The following is an 18350-nucleotide window of genomic DNA, read 5'->3' on the forward strand; positions in this document are numbered from 1 at the left end:
CCAAACCTTTTCACCCCCTACCAGCTGTGGAAGCGTTGCAGTGCCTCGCTAGCCTACCGCTGGGGCACGCTGAGCAGGAAGAAAGCCTTTGAGGAACCCCGGCCCGGCTTCCACGGCGTCCTCGGGTTCAACCCTGTGACGGGCCGCGAGGAGCCGCTCTACCCAAACGCCAAGAGGCTGTTGCGCGTCTACCTTGTGTCCCTGCCCTTCGTCCTGCTCTGCCTCTACCTGTCCCTCTACATCATGATGATCTACTTCCTAATGGAGGGATGGGCGCTCTCGGTCCACGACCAGGAGCCCACGTTCTGGACTGGAATACTGTGTTTCATCCCCAGTATTATCTATGCTGTGGTCATAGAGGTTATGAACCTCATCTATAGATATGCGGCTGAGTTCCTCACTGAGTGGGGTGAGTAGTCCTGATGCACAAAATCTACAATCAGAAAGAACAAGTTTATTTCACTTGCCATTTTTAAGTCGCTTATAACTTCACAAAAATAAATAAATACAACTTAATGTAAGCAAACAATTAGATCCCACCTTCTTAAAGGGGAGCCACACCCATTTAGATACAGTCCAAAAATATAGGTAGATATAAAGCTAATATGCTAAAACTCAAACTAGTGATGTGATAAAGTGAGGAGATGCTCCATAAACAATTAATTAGAACATGTAACAAATGAAACTGAGCACCAGTAGAATGTCCTGAGTATATAGTACTTATATATAGTTTAACTGAGAATCAACATTAGAACAAAACTAATTTGTGTGTAAAAACGATAACAGACAAAATCAATCTCCCATTCATTGTCTATGGAATAGCTCCAGACTTAGTTCTCTGGTTTCTGGCTTTGAGAGAGAGCTGCTCATGTTCACATATATATTGATTGAACTTTCCTTGACTATTAAACATAGTTGATTTCTTTTTAGTAGAGTATATTTATGATTTCCAAAGGGTCAAACAATCAAGCATAAAGGTATAAATATGTACCCTGGTTTCCAAATTACCCTCAACACAGAACACATTCTGTGTTCAATGAGCCAGTCATATCTATATAGGGATCGGATCCTCTTTATGGAGTCTGCTATGTTGCACCCCCATGTTTAGTTTTTTTTGCCTTTATTTGATATTGCTGAAGACAGGAAAGGGAGAGAGAGAGGGGTTGCCACGCAGCGAAGCAGCACTGTTCTGATTCAAACCCTAGCCCACTGTCTTTAGAGAGGACTTTTCATGTTTGGCGTGGGACACTGTAGTTCTCCTAAATTCAATTCAATTCAATTCAATTTATTTTGTATAGCCCAGAATCACAAATTACAAATTTGCCTCAGAGGGCTTTACAATCTGTACAAATGCGACATCCTCTGTCCTTCCCTCACGTCGGCACAGGAAAAACCCCTTTAACAGGGAGAAAAAAGGAAGAAACCTATGGGAGAACGACAGAGGAGGGATCCTTCTCCCAGGATGGACAGAATGCAATAGATGTCATGTGTACAGAATGAACAGCATAGCAGAGATACAACACATTCAATGTATATGACATAAATGATTCATATAATAAGACTACTTATAATAACAGCAGCAATTATTATAGTAGAATTATAATTATGAAAATAGGGATAGTAATGTGATTAATAATAATAATCGAAGTAGCAGTGGGTGTCAGTCGGCTCACAGCAGGAGGCACGACTACGGTCCAGGTACCACAACGATTCATGGAAACCTGCAGAGCGAGAAAGCAAAAAGGGCTTCAGGGTGGAAGTAAAGCTAAAATGCTTAATGGTACAGGTAATAGTAATAGTAATGTGACTAGTAATAATAATGGTGGTAGCAGTCGGTGTCAGCAGGGCCGTAGCAGGATGCACGACCACGGTCCAGGTACAGCCACGATTTATAGAAGCCTGCGAAGCGAGAAAGCACAAAGACTCCAGGGTAGGAGAGAGTCTAGTGTCATTCGCAGTGAGCATGCAGCACTATCAACGAGATGGTCAATCTGAGACGGACTAAAGTTAGCGTAGGAGTCCTCTGTTATATTGAGCAATGGTACTGAATAAAACCCTGAAGAAATCGCTTCTTTAAATTTAGCTACAGCATTATCAGATAGACATCTAGTGTAGAAACTTTTGCCTAATGGCGTACACTCTGGTAGAAAAAATTCAAAGGTTATTAGATAATGGTCCGATAAAAGAGAGTTCTGTTGAGAGACAATTACATTTTCTATTTCAATACCATATACCAGAACAAGGTCGAGGGTATGGTTAAATGCTCGTCACACGGGAGAAGTTTCAGTTGGTTGCGATATGCAACCTCACCGCTAGATGTCACTAAATCCTACACACCGTCCCTTTAAGTATAACTCTGAAAAACGATTTATTTCTATCAAATGACCTCTACATCTACTCTCACCTACATACATCTGACACCAAGGGACAGATCTACCTGTTAGGGCGGTCAGAGACACATGGAGAACTACTCGTGCTGAAAAAAAGACATTTGTAACAGAAAGGAAACGCACTGCTCTTTTAATCTGAAACATGCACCAAGAGCCCAAATGTATTTCAATGATTGGACACAAACAATATTATTGTAACACTTTTATCAGGAGACATTTTGATGTTTTCCTTCGTCTTTTTGGACGTTGGGCTATATGATGTAAAATGCAAATGGAAATGGTCTGTGATATCTATTTCTATGTATTTCTGTAGGATAGGCGAGGAAATGTGCTGTGTGTGAAATGGAAGGAGCTGATGATTTCCGCATTTCATTTGTTGTAACTGACCTGCTCCCATTTGTGTTCTCCCCTCTGTGTCTTTAGAAAACCACAGGCTAGAGTCCTCATATCAGAATCACTTGGTCCTCAAAGTATTAGTAGTGAGTATAAATCACATATTTAAAACATGACGTCGCCAATTTCATCCTTCAGTGATCCTACAGAGTGCAGCTTTTCTTGTCAACACCGTCTCAACTCTTTTCCCCGCAGTTCAACTTCTTCAACTGTTTCGCCTCGCTGTTCTACATCGCCTTTGTTATGCAGGACATGGTGCTGCTCAGACAGGTAGGCCTTCATTCCTCGCATCTTTCCTTTATTCTTTCAAGGTTTTTTCTTTTCCTTTAATACATCATTTTTCTGAAGTATTATTATCTTCCTCTTTGTGCCCGTGTTTTGATTTGGTCTTAATTTACTTCTGTTTCCTCTCCTCCTCCTTTGGTTATTTTAATATTTCCCTTCTTACATCTTTCCTCCCCCCTTTTGCCTTTTCTTTGTTTATTTCCTCCAACATTATTGCTTCTCACCTTCCATATTCATCTTTCCTTTCTCCACTCTTTCCCTCTTTCATTCCTACCTTCACTTTCTTTGTGGCTTTTTTTCCTGTTACCCCACTTTTATTTACTTTCCTTTACCTCCAACCTTTTCTTACATACCACCCCACCTGGTTTTCATGTTTACGTCTGTATCCAGAGTCTGGCCACGTTGCTGATCACCAGTCAGATCTTGAATCAGTTCATGGAGGCCTTCCTGCCCTACTGGCTCCAGAGGAGACGCAACAAGAAGATGATCCGCAAAGTCCAGAAGAGAAAATCCCTGGAGGACAAAGAGCTTCCTCTGGCCGATCAAGTCCGGCTGGAGGCCGACATGAGCACCTACTTGGTAGGTGTACCAGACAATGAAAGCTGTTTTGTTATCACGCGTCCTTCATAGTCCATTAATGTGGGTATCCGTGTAGGTCAATATGTCCGTCTTTGCCTCCGTCTCTCTCAGGGAACCTTTGACGATTACCTGGAGCTCTTCCTGCTGTTTGGCTACGTGAGTCTGTTCTCCTGTGTCTACCCGCTGGCTGCGGTCCTTGTGGTGTTGAACAACATCACAGAGGTTTACTCCGACGCCTTCAAGATGTGTCGTGTGTTCAAACGACCTTTCTCCGACCCGGCAGCCAACATAGGAGTCTGGCAGGTGAGACACACGGACCTCTAACTCGTTTGTGAACCACTATGTCAGATTGCTTGTGCATTTTTAAGGATTTATCAGATTTTTCGTGACACAAAAGGAGGCAGTTGATATTATTTTTAGGAAATGAAAACACATAACCTGATGTTCTTTATTTTAAACACTGTCCATGACAATATAACATTCTCCCTGGGGACAAAATATTGTTCCTAATCGGAACAGTGCCAAGTTGATTAAGAACAAGATATCTCGTACTTTTCGCTGAAAAAGAAAAAAGTTTTCCATTTCTGGAACTCAGCCACTGACTGCTGCCGTCTCTCCTACTGTGTCCAGCTGGCCTTCGAGGCTATGAGCGTGATCGCCGTCGTCACCAACTGCTCGCTGATAGGCATGTCTCCACAAGTCAAGACTTACTTCCCCGAATCAGACACACAGCTCATACTGTGGACGGTGGCTATTGAGGTAAGTTCACACACACACACACACACACACACACATAGAAAACAGAGACCATCTGAAGTGCGTGATCCTATACAGAACCTGATTGTTTCGTATCAGATCGCCAACAGCACAGCCAGCGTCTAAGAAGCAGGGACAAGTCTTCTTTTCTCAAACCAAGGATCAAGGTTTCTTTTATTTGATCAGTATTGGTTATATAAATAATGATCTACTTCTCATTTCTTGTTAATTGTAACTCACTGTGCTCTGGCTACACAACCTAATACATCCTGCAGTTTGCTGCATTACAACTACTGCAACCTACAAGGCTGTAATGGATGGTTGGATGGACTTTATTGATCCCTAATGGGGAAAATTATTTTGTTACAGCAGCAGGTTATCCAGGCAATACACAACAGTAAATACACCATCAATGAATGAACATATCTACACTGGAAGAGAGATATATATCTATATAATACACAATATATATAGATTGTATTAGAATAAACTATAGATATACCAAACTGTTACAACAAAAATATAAAATATGCACATATAAAATACCAGTTATAGTGTGCAAATGTATTGCAATTTAGTTTTTTTAATGCAATGAGGCAGACTGAGATTATAGATAGGTGCTAATTGTGCAATACAACATTGCACATGTAATCATGTGCAATGTTATTGAAGGTGCAGTACTGAGTGGAGTATGGTTGGGACAAAAACTTGATTCTTGTAGAGGGTTATTGCTTTGGGCAGGAAAGATTTCCTGTATCAGTCCTTGTGACAGTAAAGTTGAATTAGTCTGTTAGAGAGAGAAATGCTAGAACAGCTCAAAAGTGGTCAAAGACAGGGCCAAACTGTCTGGAGACTGAATTTATGTCCAGAGCTACACAACTACATAACTGTCTCTGTCCTCTCTACTGATATTATAAACCAGGGGTTCTCTACCTTTTGTACCTTAAGGCCTACTTGTGATTGTTACAATAAATTCCAGAGGACCAACCGCTAAAATATATGAGAAAGAAAACATGACTAAAAAGGAGAGAATGATTGGCTTGGTGATATTGAAACAAACTGCCCATTAAAATGATGCATTTTTATTTGACATTTTTATTTATGGTAATTGTTGAGCACATTAAGATATAAAAAATAACTAGTTTGCAAATTACCTAATTATTCTTTTAAATTTAATCTAACCATCTGTGGCCATCTAGATGGCGCTCTGAGGCCCACCAGTGGAATAGCTGTTATAAACACTAAAGGAAACTATAGAAGATAATTGTATTAAGGCTAAGTGTAGAGTGCAGCCATATAATGTTGGAAAATAAATTAAAAAACTTTTGACATGTTGAACACAAACTGTAGACAATTGTGACTTCATTTAATTTGGAATTGAATATACTTTAACATGTGAAACACATTTAGTTAACACTTGCTCAGCTACATCAAGTTTCCCAGCTGGCCTTGCTAGTGATCAGGAATCTACAACACAAAAACTCCTAAATGCATTTTCAATGATGTCAATTACACCTAACATGTGAACAAGTCGTCTGTAAAAAATAACTAGTCTCATTCTGTCCTAATATGTTCATTACAACAACATTCATACATCTACTGTTCAGTGTTGGAGCCACATTATGAACAGAGTTAGAAGGTCCTGAACATCCACACAGTTAGTTATTCTGATTAGACCTCTACTCAGGCTGAAATTAGGTTGAGCTGTGATTAAATTATCTAGAATCATGGTTGTTCCCAGATAAGTTTTTAACATGGTTTTCCCAGTGTTTTGGAGAATGACATTAACTTAGTAAGAAAAAAAAAGAAAGCATGTACTGCCACCGTCAACAAACACATGAATGAAATGGAAAGATTGATTATAAAAATAACAAATTTTGGAAAAAGGTACAATATATCATCATATAAATGAAAAACTTTTGTCGCGCAAAATATTGACCAGGGAATGTGCAAAAGATGTGTGTTAATGTAATGTGTAGTGTCGGGGTGAGAGTCAGTGGAGGTCCCAGATGCAGATGGGATGAGATGTTTTCGTGGCGTGAGGTTTTTGGTCCTGATGGACTGAAGCCTCCTGCCAGAGGGGAGTGGTTCAAAGAGTCTGTGTCCATGGTGGGAGGGGTCGGCCACAATCTCATCTTTCCCGCCTCATGGTCCTGGAGGTGAACAGCTCCCGGAAGGGACGGCAGTTTGCAGTTAATCACCTTCTCAGCAGAGCGAGTGATTCATCTGCCCTTGTCCTTGGCAGTGGCTCCATCAAACGGTGATGGAGGAGGTGAGGACGGACTCCATGTTGGCAATGTAGAAGAGTCCCATTGTAGTTTTTGGCAGGTTGAACTAATTTTTTCAAACTTTATTATGCTTGAGCCGTACATCTTTAACACCATATATATTTAAGGAAAGCATGGAGGTACAGCCTCGCGGAGGTACAGCCTCGCTCTGTGCCTGAAGATGTCTATAAAACGGTTGAGTTGATGGAGATTTTTCCTCACTAGATGGAGCCAGAGTCCAAACTACATCCATACAGATAGAGAATGTGTGAGAGAGATGGAGGGGAGGGGGAGAGAGATTTTATGTGCATAAGTGTGTGTATTCCAGTCCTCATCATTGTTCCCTCCCCCTTTTCTCTGTGTTTTATTCAAACAGCACAAACGCACACGCATGCACGTCATGCCGTCGGAAAAAAAGCTCAGAGAATTAGCGAGACCGTAGTGAGGGGGATGACATTCAGGATCAGGACATTCATAGAGAAAACATGTGTAAGATTGCGCTGCTTTAACAAGCTCCAGAGGGGGATTATTGTTCTAACTGTCCAGCAGACTGTAAAACGCTCCATAAAGTCACACTGTAGCTCTCTGCTGAGGCTGAGGCAGAAACTGGGTCATATTGATTGTCTGCACGTTTGATTGAACATGCGGTCCGCACAGTCGAATGATAAACTCCACCGTCGGTGGAAAAGTTGTTCGCCGTGAGTGATCTTTCTCCCTCGGCAGCTGTCGGGATAACCTTGTGTTTCATTAAGCCATCCCTTTGGTCGGAGATAGATTGAGTTGAGTAACCAGTTTGTTAAAGTTGATATGGTGTCCACCTTCAGGACACCATGTCAACTTTAACACATTTGTTGCATTACTATGTTTAAAAAAAAAAAAAAATTCATAACCTTTAGTTTCATCCTCAAGACAAACTTAAAGGGTAACTTTGTTATTTTCAACCTTTTCAGCCCCCTATGTTCTTGTGTTTTTGTGTCAAGATGACTAATAGGGGAGAACATTTTTTCTAACTGGTCCAGTATTGAGGGAGAACGATGCAGACAGCAGACGCTTAACAGGCTGTAATGTAATCGCTCGGGTAACTATGTCAACGTATATGTCCACTAAAAGTGCTTGTTGTTGTCACTGTAATCTCAGAATTTTGGTAAAAGTGTATGACAACATAATGGAAAGAACCCTACATAGAAAAAAAATCTTCTTTACCTTTCGCTTGAATCGGCTGTTTGTTATTATTTGTCTCGTTAGGAGAAATCTCGTTCTGAAACCTCGCATTCCGCATAATGGACATCATCTTATTATTCAGCTATGCCATTGAAAATCTTTCAGATAACACTAAGCTACACTTTCTGTACTCCAGCACAACAAACTCTGACAACGACGTCAGTCCTCTCTCCTACTCTCACTTATGTTGTTACAGATTGAGCGAAAAGTAAAGACATTTTTTTTATTTCTCTGTAGGGTTCTTTCCATAATGTTGTCAGACAATTGTGAGAATTCTGAGTCTGTCAGTTGCAAAAACAAGCACTTTTAGTGGGCGTACATTGATGGTGTTGAGCGATTAAATTGCACCCCGATTAGCGTTTCTCTCAGTATTGGACCAATGAGTCACTTAGACACAGAAACATGGAGCATATAGTCCAGGTTGAAAACTTTAAACCTCACTGCTGTAAGATTAAGAAAATCATTAGAATGCCGATTGTTGCACTTGTATTGTTTGGTTCGGGTTTAAGGTCCAGACTCTCGAAGCTGATTGCAGAGCTTTAGGACTTGAGTCTTGTTGATTTTAAAAAAACTCAGCCGAGGAGATGTCAGGAAAGTGAGGCCCTCTTCCGCTGACGGGGAGCATGCCGCCTCTCATCCATCTCCGCCTCCTTCACACCGTCGTCTCCCGAACATGACTTTTTATAGCAATGGACTTGAGCGCCGGCTCTGAGGGAGATGTTCCCTGTTTGACTTATACTCTGCCCCCCCTCACCTCAATAAGGAGAGGAGGCGAGTTGCTGCTCTGGTGAGCACAGAAAAAAAAGAAAAAAAGAGGGCAGCTCCCAGCATGTGTTTGGCTATTACTCTCTCTTTTTCTGTGCGGATATGTATGTGTGTCAGCGACCCATCCTGCACACAGTGACACACTGAATCAGTTAGACCTCTGCGTGCAGACGTCTGTGAACGCTCCACTCTATAGTGTAAAGGCTCAATAGAGGTGGGAGGAGTGAACCAGAGTAAGTAGATGAAATGACGGCGGAAACAGACAGAGATGGAGAAGCAGTCAGGGTGGAGAGGGTTGAGAGCGAGCGAGAGAGAGAGAGGAGGAAGATGACCTGAGAGAGTGAGAGAAAAAGCGGGACACGTGTGTGTCTGATGAACCCGACTCACCAACTGATTGTACATCCAAGCACGTTCCTTTCCTGTCACCATCCAGCGCGTTTCCTAGAATAGAGTGAGCAGGCTATTAAAGAGATGGGACAACAAGAATAATGATAGCCAGGTTGTATAACGTTCAGTTATCCAAGTGGGAGATACACGCAGACACACACAGATGTTGCTTATTGACACATCACGTATAATGCCACAAGAGGTACTTTTCTTTAATAATCTAAAGCCGTTAACAGGCCAGGGAGTACATGCATTTTTAAATGTTCAATGTTTCATCATCAATTCATATTTCACTTACTTTTTAAAGAAGGGGTTAAAATCAAATCAGCCAGCTCCTCTTATCTTGGTTATGGGGTGAGGGCTGGCGGGAGGGAGAGCAGCGCCTCGTCGCTCTCCAGCAGCGGTGCCATGATACCTGAGTAATTACTATACAGGGTTTACACACATCAGTAAGCAGTAACCAGGCAACTGGCCAGCCAGCTACAGAAACAGACTTTCCTTCAGCGTCTCCAATCTGTATGCTCACAAACAACGACGGTTCTAAGGGGGGCCAAGTGGGAGCCAGCGGTTCTATAGGGGGGCCGAGTCAGGGCCAGTGGTTCTAAGTGGGGCCATTGCCCCAGTAATATTAAGCCCGGATACCCCCGATTTTCAACGATTTGTCATTTTATCTATGATTTAAAATACAATAAGCAGGGGTGTGTTTTATTTGACAAAACCGTACGCACAAGAGATAAGAATTTTATGATGGATTAGTAGCCTGCATGGTAAAATTGCGTGTTGCAGAGACGATTTGTTGAGCTTCTAGACAGTCCTGAACCAACAGCTCAGGTTTTTCCATCAGTTTTTGTCCATCAGTGCCCGAAAATACTGCATACTGAGCTGTATTTGTAAAGGTTGCATTCATTTAGCAGGGCTATTGGCAGAACAGGCTGTAAGTACAACATTGACAGTTGATGATTGCTGGCTGGTTATTATGGATAATATGTTGTCGTGTTTCTGATCACCTAATGAATCCAAGTCCAATATTTGCTCTCCTTTTAGCTCTGGTTTGGTCTCTACCAACCCATGATGAAAATATATCTTTAGCCGCTCCAATAAAAACTCCAAAAACTAACAATGAGCCAAAAGATGCTAAAACACTGTAAAGACATATCAGTTTTAAATAAACAGTATTCTATTTCAGTAAATACTCAGTAAGGCTTTATTTATTAAAGGTTAAGCAGGTTGATTTTTATTAGCTTTAGTGTTAAAGGTCAAATCATAATCCTGTTTAATGAAGTCTAGACTGGTGTTGTACAGCTTAATTTCAGCAAAGAGAAACGCTTAGTCATTATAGTAGCTGACCTCTCCGAGGTTATTTTCACAGCCCACCACACATTAATCTCCTTACACTGTGTATTTAGATCATCAGATTAGCTATCGCCCACTGGCAACTGCAAAAGCTATGGTTTAGGACTCACCATGCGCCACCATGCGCCATCGGTGTGTGGATGTTGTATGAATGTTAGTTAGACTTAGAGTCCTGATGTGCAGGTGACACCTTGCATGGTAGCCCCTGTCATCAGTGTATGAATGGGTGTGAATGGGTGAATGATATGTAATGTAAAAGCGCCTTGAGTGGTCGGAAGACTAGAAAAGTGCTATACAAATACAGTCCATTTACCAACTCACCAGTAATCTAGCCTAGCCTAGCAATTTACTGTGTGCCTGAGCTTTGCATGTATTGAGGTGACTTGGAAAGCAGGGATCCAGGAAACCTAATCTTCCGACCTAACATTATATAATAGGATGCCCTCAGGTATTAGTTTGTAGAGTTATGAGATTGGTAGCACTCAGAGGAACCTCTTGTTATAACGTGGATAATTAATTTTGAATGACATTTTGCTGTGGACTCTACAATAGTGTCTACTGTTTTATAGTCATAATTTAGAACTGCCATTGAAGCTGCACCAACCAATGTTTTTGTAATTACAATGGGTAAAATATCTACCTGTCATGTCAAAGGTGTCACTCATAGTGACAAACCCACATTATCAAACTTTGACTTGTATGAGGGGTTTTAGTGCCTTTAGGCTTATTGCTTTGCTTCATACATTTAATGCAGCCAGTGAGAATATCATTGCAAAATATTCTACATTAAAATTGTTCTTACAACCCTAATGTCTAATCCAAAGTTCTAAACAATACAATGCAATACATCTTTTTTGACAAGCAGCTTTTGATAACAAATACATGTCATGTTACACATAAAAACAGTTCATGTCAGTGTGGCTGAGAACTACTCAGTCACTTTGTAGACATTAGCGTAACGCAACAACCTAACGCAACAACGTAAGCGTCAAAACAGTATCAACTTAACTAGCGTAAATAAATAACAACCGCCCTTAGTTTACCCTTTTACTTTCTCACGTAAAATCAACGTTTAGTTTGGGTTTTTACACGAATAGGGATTCCCCCACGAAACCTTTCTAATCGGCAATAGCATTCCCGTTGCAAGTATTGATGAGGCCCGGAGTTTATGGTTCTGCTATCGGTCCTTTTGAAGCTACAGGTTGAGATCATCCACTGAAGGCAAAAATACTTTTAATATACATACAATAATAATAAAGCAATGTCCATTCTTTCTTAATTATTTGGCTTTAATCCTCAATATAATGACAAAATAACTGATAAGAGCATCAAAAAGGAACCAACCGATCGGGAGAATAAAATCCTAACGATACCCGTCCCTAGAAATTAATAGCGGTCTCCAGGGTGAAAGTCCTGTGTTGGCGCCTCTCTCACCTTCCTTTTAGTAAACTTTCTCACATGTTTTACTTGCATCAAGTAACATTTAGATAACGGTTGATCAGTATATTACATCACATTCTCTAACGGAATACAAAAATGTCGACTGTCAACGTATCCAGTGAAGACTATAGTGATGACTCCATTTCACATGCCAGAGAGTCTAAATTTGAATCTTGTATTCTTCTGATGTCAGATTACACATGAAACTGCAGAATTAGTAGTTCCTCATCAGTTGGATTGATGGTGGATTGAAATGCTAATATCCCAATTAACAGTGAAGGGGTGCCATGGTAACGGCTTTAAGTGCTGAAAAAGAAGTCTTGTCAGTAGAAAAGTGTATGCTCTCAAAGACCTGTCTGCTCTCATGGTTTAAGATTATAGTCTTTGGATTGGGACCCCCCACTGGGTTTTGTCTAGAGGAGGACTCACACATTATGAATGCACAGGACAAGACATGAGGGATCATGTAGTTGAAGGAGAAGACCGGACGAGTCAAGTTCTGTGTAGCGATGACAATGAAAACACCTCTCCAACAGCATTTGAAGTTCCATCACATCCGTTAACTTCAGGCAACACAGAATTTGGTCAGACCTTGAAAAGAACAACATTTCAGAAGTCAAGTTCTCTTCCCGCTCTTAGCCGGCGTCCTCTCAGTCTCAGTTTAACCTTGTGCTGCTGAACACTCAGAATTATAAATTAAACTCGAATAGCATTAGCAATCAACTAAGAGCTGGCATGTTTATTGTGCACTTTCAATCAATGTGACAAGTCACCCAGGTCAGGGGTTTCTTTGCACGGTCCGTTGTTCATTAGCGGAGCTGCCGTGCTTGACTGGAATGACAAAACTTCTAAGTCTGAGCTTCTTTAAGACAGAAATGTAAAAACCCTTGTAAATGGCGAAAGGCTCAGGACAGACCTTTTTTTCATTACCAGGGCTCATTTATGCCAATTCTGTCTAACAGCTCACTGTGGAAGCAAAGTGAGGCACTGCAGTCATTCTGCAAAAATCCCAGAAACCTCAACTTGTGTTATGGGTGCACAAATCTGTAAAACATCCTGACTAAAGACCCCTGAGAAAGATCATTGGACGGTTGCAGGAGAATTTTGTCAATTTAAAAGTCTCAGACTACAAAGAATGGTTTCAAAAATGTAGGTTAACAACCTTGGTGGAAGCTAGTATCAAAATTGTATGGGTGAGCCTCATAATGTTAACCTTAGAGAGTTACGGAATCATATTACCACTAGAAGCTCATAATCATTAGTCTCACTCAAATCACTTATTTCTATAAGCCAGGAACCCATTTCTGTGAAGCAGTCTGCCCTCCGATCTGCTCCCTGTCTACTGTAGCATGCAAGAGTCCATTACTATGATGAGGAAAAAGGCTACTGAATCAAAGGAGCTGATGGTAGTTGACTGTCCTCCAGATGGACTGGCACAGGTGTGTGTGTGTGTGTGTGTACGGTGGCAGTTGAGAGCTATGTTTGCTCAGCATTAATGGAAGTGAATGTGTACTGTCATTTTTCATGGGAAAGCACCTTTCTGCTGATTCAAGTGTGAGCAGGTCATCTGTGTCTGATAACCAGAGGAGCTGAGATGTGCTGAGATAAGACATTTATGGTCACACTATTTGCTGGGTAATAGCTTCACATGCACCCTCATGTAGCACATGTACTTTTCTGTATATGGATGAACCGTACAGTGTTGAAACACCAGGTTTCAATAGAATAAAGATGATGGTTTATTGTGATATTTTGGTTCAAAGAACTATTTGCAATAGTCCAGTGATATGTTTGTCATTGTTTTGGCTCTGGAGTCCAATATGTTGAATTTGTAATAACTATAAACAATGACTATAAATGGCTTTTTATGCCACCACGCCATCGACAGCCCTGACCAGAGGCATAATGATTTTGGGTTGTCTGTCCATACATATCGTACTTATTACGTTGTAAGTTTTTGGTGGTCAAAGGTCAAGGTCACTGAGACCTCACGTCTCGGGAAGGTAATGTCCCAGGAGACGCCAGGAGGGAATTTTTATATCATCTGCTACAAACATACACTTGAACTTAACATATTTGGTAGTTTGAGGTCAAAGGTCAAGGTCACTGTAGTGTCACTTCCCTAAAGTAGACTGTTGGTATAAGCTTGCCATTGGCAGCCCATCACACGCAGCATTCTCCACCTCTATCTCGCTGTCTATTTTTAACAAGGCCACCGTCGCGGCATCCTGTGATCGGCGCCGCCCACAACGATTGGGATTGGTTCAAAGAAATACAAATAAGTGTGACAGTTTTTGTCCCCCCTATACCAGAATGATGATGTGTTGAGTCAGCCCTTTCTTTAGCGCTGTCACAGTGTTGTGAAGATAGGTGTGGCTATATAAGACTAAGTTCACTATGGTCTCAGAAAACACCTTTATGGCCATATCTTAAGAATTGACATGCTAATTATAACAATATTACACAAACTTCTCATAGGATAAAATTATGAAGTGAGACATTTTGAACCTCTAAATGGCTTTGATGGATTTTTATTAGATTTTATAAGCTTTATCTGTACCTAAGTAGATATTGGTTACACAGTGCGCATAAGAGTCCTAGCCCTTTTATACAATGCCTATAAAAAGTATTCACCCCCCTTGGATGTTTTCCCCTTTTGTTGCTTTTATACATGAAATCATGTCAAAGTGAAAACAGATTTTTACAAACTAATGTCAATTAATTAAAAATATATAGTGTAAAATAAGTGTTTGCATAAATATTCACCCCCTTTAAAGTGACTGACCTAATTCAACAGAGGTCCAGCTAGTTGATGCCAGCAGTGTCACAATTAGTGAAATGGAGATCACCTGAGTGCAGTTGATGTGTGTCAAGTGATTGTAGTATAAAAACACCTGTGTCTGGGAGGTCCAGTCTCTGGTTCATCAGTATTCCTGCTACAATTGCAACATGAAGACAAAAGAACACTCCAAGCAACTCAGAGAAAAGATCATTGAAAAGTATAAGTCAGGAGATGGCTACAAAAAGATTTCCAACTCACTGGACATCCCACAGAGTTCAGTTAAATCCATCATTAAGAAATGGAAGGAGTATGGCACTTGTTTAAATCTGCAAGAAGTAGACTGGTGAGGGAGGCCACCAAGACACCTACGACCACTCTGAAGGAGTTAAAAGCTTCAGTGGCTCAGATGGGAGAGACTGTACACACAACAACTGTTGCCCAGGTTCTTCACCAGTCGAAGCTGTATGGGAGAGTGGCAAAGAGAAAGCCACTGTTGAAAAAAGCTCATATGAAATCTCGCCTGGAATTCGCTGATACAAAAGGCCTAGCAAACAAGCAAGAAGCTTAGGTAGCCATAGTTAAGACAGAGAGCATCACAAGGGAATAATTGATACCAATGTGTCTGAAGTCTTCAAGTAGAAGCCATCAGCAGACAGTCACTGACATGGACCACATATTGAATTTGCACTTTGGAGAACAGAGACAACACCGACTGTCCTCTACAACCAAACTGCTTTATTTCTTCTGCTTCAAGGACATTTGTACAGAGGCTGTGTCTCGTCCTGACGTCCATCTGTTCTTGTTCTGTCCTCTCTGATTATACAGCACAACATCCCATAAAAAAACATAATCAAGTTATATTGATCTCAATTTCAAAGCATGCTCTGCTTTGTTGTTTTTGTTTCTAAAGGATGCACATAAAAAACAACAGAGTCTAAAGTATTTTCCTTGTGACGTGTCTGTTATTCTGTGATTTCAGCATGGGCTGCTGGCCATCAAGTTCATCCTGACCTTCCTCATCCCAGATGTTCCCAAACACATCCAGATCAATCTGGCCCGCCTGGAGTTTGAATCCTTGGAGGCCCTCAAGAAAAAGGTAAAACCTGACAACAGTGTACAGTGCAACCAACAGCGAAAATTTATAAAAGAAAAATACAGCACAAGCAAAAATATATCAAATTAAATATTTTTTAAATCATCCATTTAAAGGTAACCAAACTATGCTGTATTTGGTCCTTGTATTTGAGGAAATTGGGCTTGGAAGATCCTTGAGCTTTATGTTTAAGAAGGGGTGGGAGCTCTGGCATGTGATATGACTTAAAATTAACCCCCCCCCAATAATATATAGACACATGCCCCGACTTGTATTATTCAAAGAAAACCATGAACAGATTTCTCAGCACTAGATGTTCCATAAGTGTGTGTTCTTCTTAAAAAGGAGTACTTCACACAGAAAGGGCAGGTAGTCGGATCCCGGAGCCGCTGTCCCTCAGAGCTGACAGGGTTCAGCCTCTGAGGGACAGCAGTAGGACATGTCTGACCCCTTTAAGAAAGGCAGCGAGCCGCCCTGATGGAATGTGTTGTGTTGGTGCAGGCTTCAGAAAAAGCTCTTCAGTATTAACAGTGTGTTAGAGTGTGTGACCTCATCAGCATTGTTATCCAGTTCAAACGCTTAATGACAAAAAGGCTGGATCTTCATATCAAAGTCAAGGATGCTTCCTTGATAGGACGACTGACACAAAATAACACTCTGACTGGATTTCTGTACACTTGGCATCAACAGTGTCTGTGAACTTCAGTATGTTCCCAGATACTTGAAACTTCAACAAACTGATCAAAAAGGGAAATAGGTGGCAATGGACCTGCATGGTTTCAAATGATTCCCTTTATTTTCATCAACCTCAATAAGCAGGCATGGAGCTAGATTTACATAATTCTCCCAAACTTTGATACCTGAGCAAAGTATTCACGGTTTCCACTCTTATGGAACAAACCAAGTAAAGCCATAATCATCAGCATACTTGAACATCTTAACATTACTGTCCTGCAGTTGAAATTCATTGGTGTAAAACAAAATTTATAAAGTGATGAAACATCACTATAACATCACCGGGGGGGCTCTGTATTCATTAAAATTTAAAATTTTATTTTTTTATTGCAGACAAAGTGTGGGCTGCCATTTAAAGTCTTTAGCTCAGAAGCTGCTGTAGAAGGACATTTTTCTGCGTTGGATTAAAAGCACAGCTAAATTCAACAAATAATGGTTGTCCATTGTGAGTGACTAGCAATAAGGGGATTAAGGAAATATGTTTTTTACTTGAGCATCAAAATATTATGTTTTTTGCTACTGTATCAATTCTGAAAAAACACTAAAGATTTTGAATCAATAGTCTTAATGCAGTATATGATGTTGAAGGTTACAGGGACTGTGATAAATGCAAATGCAGACCCCACTGTTCTGATTGCATATAGTATGGGATATCTAACTTTCTTTTCAGGATTTATACAGATGGTCGTGTGTTCTTTTTACTATAACATAGAGGTGTCAAATTATACCGGTACTTACGATAAACATGATATCTTTTTAAATCGAATATTGATATCATGTTAATAATACACACATTTTTTTACCAAAATTCAATAAAACGAAGAACAATATCGCCTTAATAATATCACAAAATATTGCGTAAATATTGAATCCTACACCTGTATCATGATATATATCGTATCGCCAGCATCATGACATTACACAACACTACTGGCCACCATGTTAACCAAGGTCTCCATGTGTGACCTATGCAGTCAAACTGTACTAAACTCTATTAATCACTGTATAAGTAGTTTCATTTGTGTTTATATTAATATATGCATACATTGCAATGTTAATGCTAATAGATTATTTTGTCCAGCCATAGTGTAACTTCTTGATCAGGTTTTTATCATATGGTTATTTACTTGAACATGCATAAGGAAAAACATACACACATGTGGTGGCCCTGTTGAGGCTGGAATAACTCCCTAGTCATGCTACCAGTGTCCCCACACAACGTCCACAGAGTGATGTTATGTGTATGTCCATTACAACATGCTGGCCCATAGCTTCCCATTTAGCATTAAGTATAAGCTCTTGATGCCTGTCCCAGAGCACTTTGCCAAAGACAAATGGCGTGCCCTATGTTAATAGTATTGACACGGCTCCACAGTGAAGCATTAGCTTGCTCGGCACCGCAGCCATTTGTTTGATGTGGGCTGACGGAGGCTGACGGAGGCTGAGTGCTTCTCTGATGAGCTGTTTGGCTCTTGGTTCATAATTTCTTTCATTTTTGTCAGACTTCGGCTGCTGCACAGTACGTAGCCATTTATACCTGTTTGACTCTTTTCCATTTACATAATCCGGTCCTTCTAATACAGATGACTCAGACTTTAGGTGATTTCGTACCCCTGAAATGTCACAAATTCACATTGTTACATTATTCAGTTGGATTAAACTCGCTTGTGTACAATGCTAGTTTATTTCCTGACCTGCAGAGGCTGCAGTCATGATGACATGCTTGCCATGGCCTGGTGTACTCTTTTGTCTTGTTTGGTTTGGTTTGGTTTGACCAGTGTTGCTCTGTGGTCTCTTGGTTCTGCAGAGACCGCTTCGTGGAGGGTGAGTAGCTCTGGCAATGCGAGTTTTTTATTTTTTTTTACTGTTGAGCCCTTGGATGCTGTTAGTTAATTTATATTGTT

At 40.7% G+C, this 18350-nt stretch overlaps 1 protein-coding gene across 2 annotated transcripts in view; it reads left to right on the top strand.

Moving 5' to 3' along the window:
• The window catches only part of ano10a (anoctamin 10a), a 38601-nt gene that overhangs the window by 11190 nt on the left and 9061 nt on the right, over positions 1 to 18350 (top strand). For both annotated transcript variants that reach the window (XM_054621468.1, XM_054621469.1), the window contains 7 exons: positions 25 to 409; positions 2814 to 2869; positions 2979 to 3053; positions 3459 to 3647; positions 3759 to 3950; positions 4278 to 4406; positions 15598 to 15714. In XM_054621468.1, the coding sequence (XP_054477443.1) occupies positions 25 to 409; positions 2814 to 2869; positions 2979 to 3053; positions 3459 to 3647; positions 3759 to 3950; positions 4278 to 4406; positions 15598 to 15714 (1143 nt within the window). The remainder of the gene's footprint in view (positions 1 to 24; positions 410 to 2813; positions 2870 to 2978; positions 3054 to 3458; positions 3648 to 3758; positions 3951 to 4277; positions 4407 to 15597; positions 15715 to 18350) is intronic.

The sequence above is a fragment of the Anoplopoma fimbria genome, chromosome 20 (genome assembly GCF_027596085.1).
Source record: "Anoplopoma fimbria isolate UVic2021 breed Golden Eagle Sablefish chromosome 20, Afim_UVic_2022, whole genome shotgun sequence".
NCBI lineage: Eukaryota > Metazoa > Chordata > Actinopteri > Perciformes > Anoplopomatidae > Anoplopoma > Anoplopoma fimbria.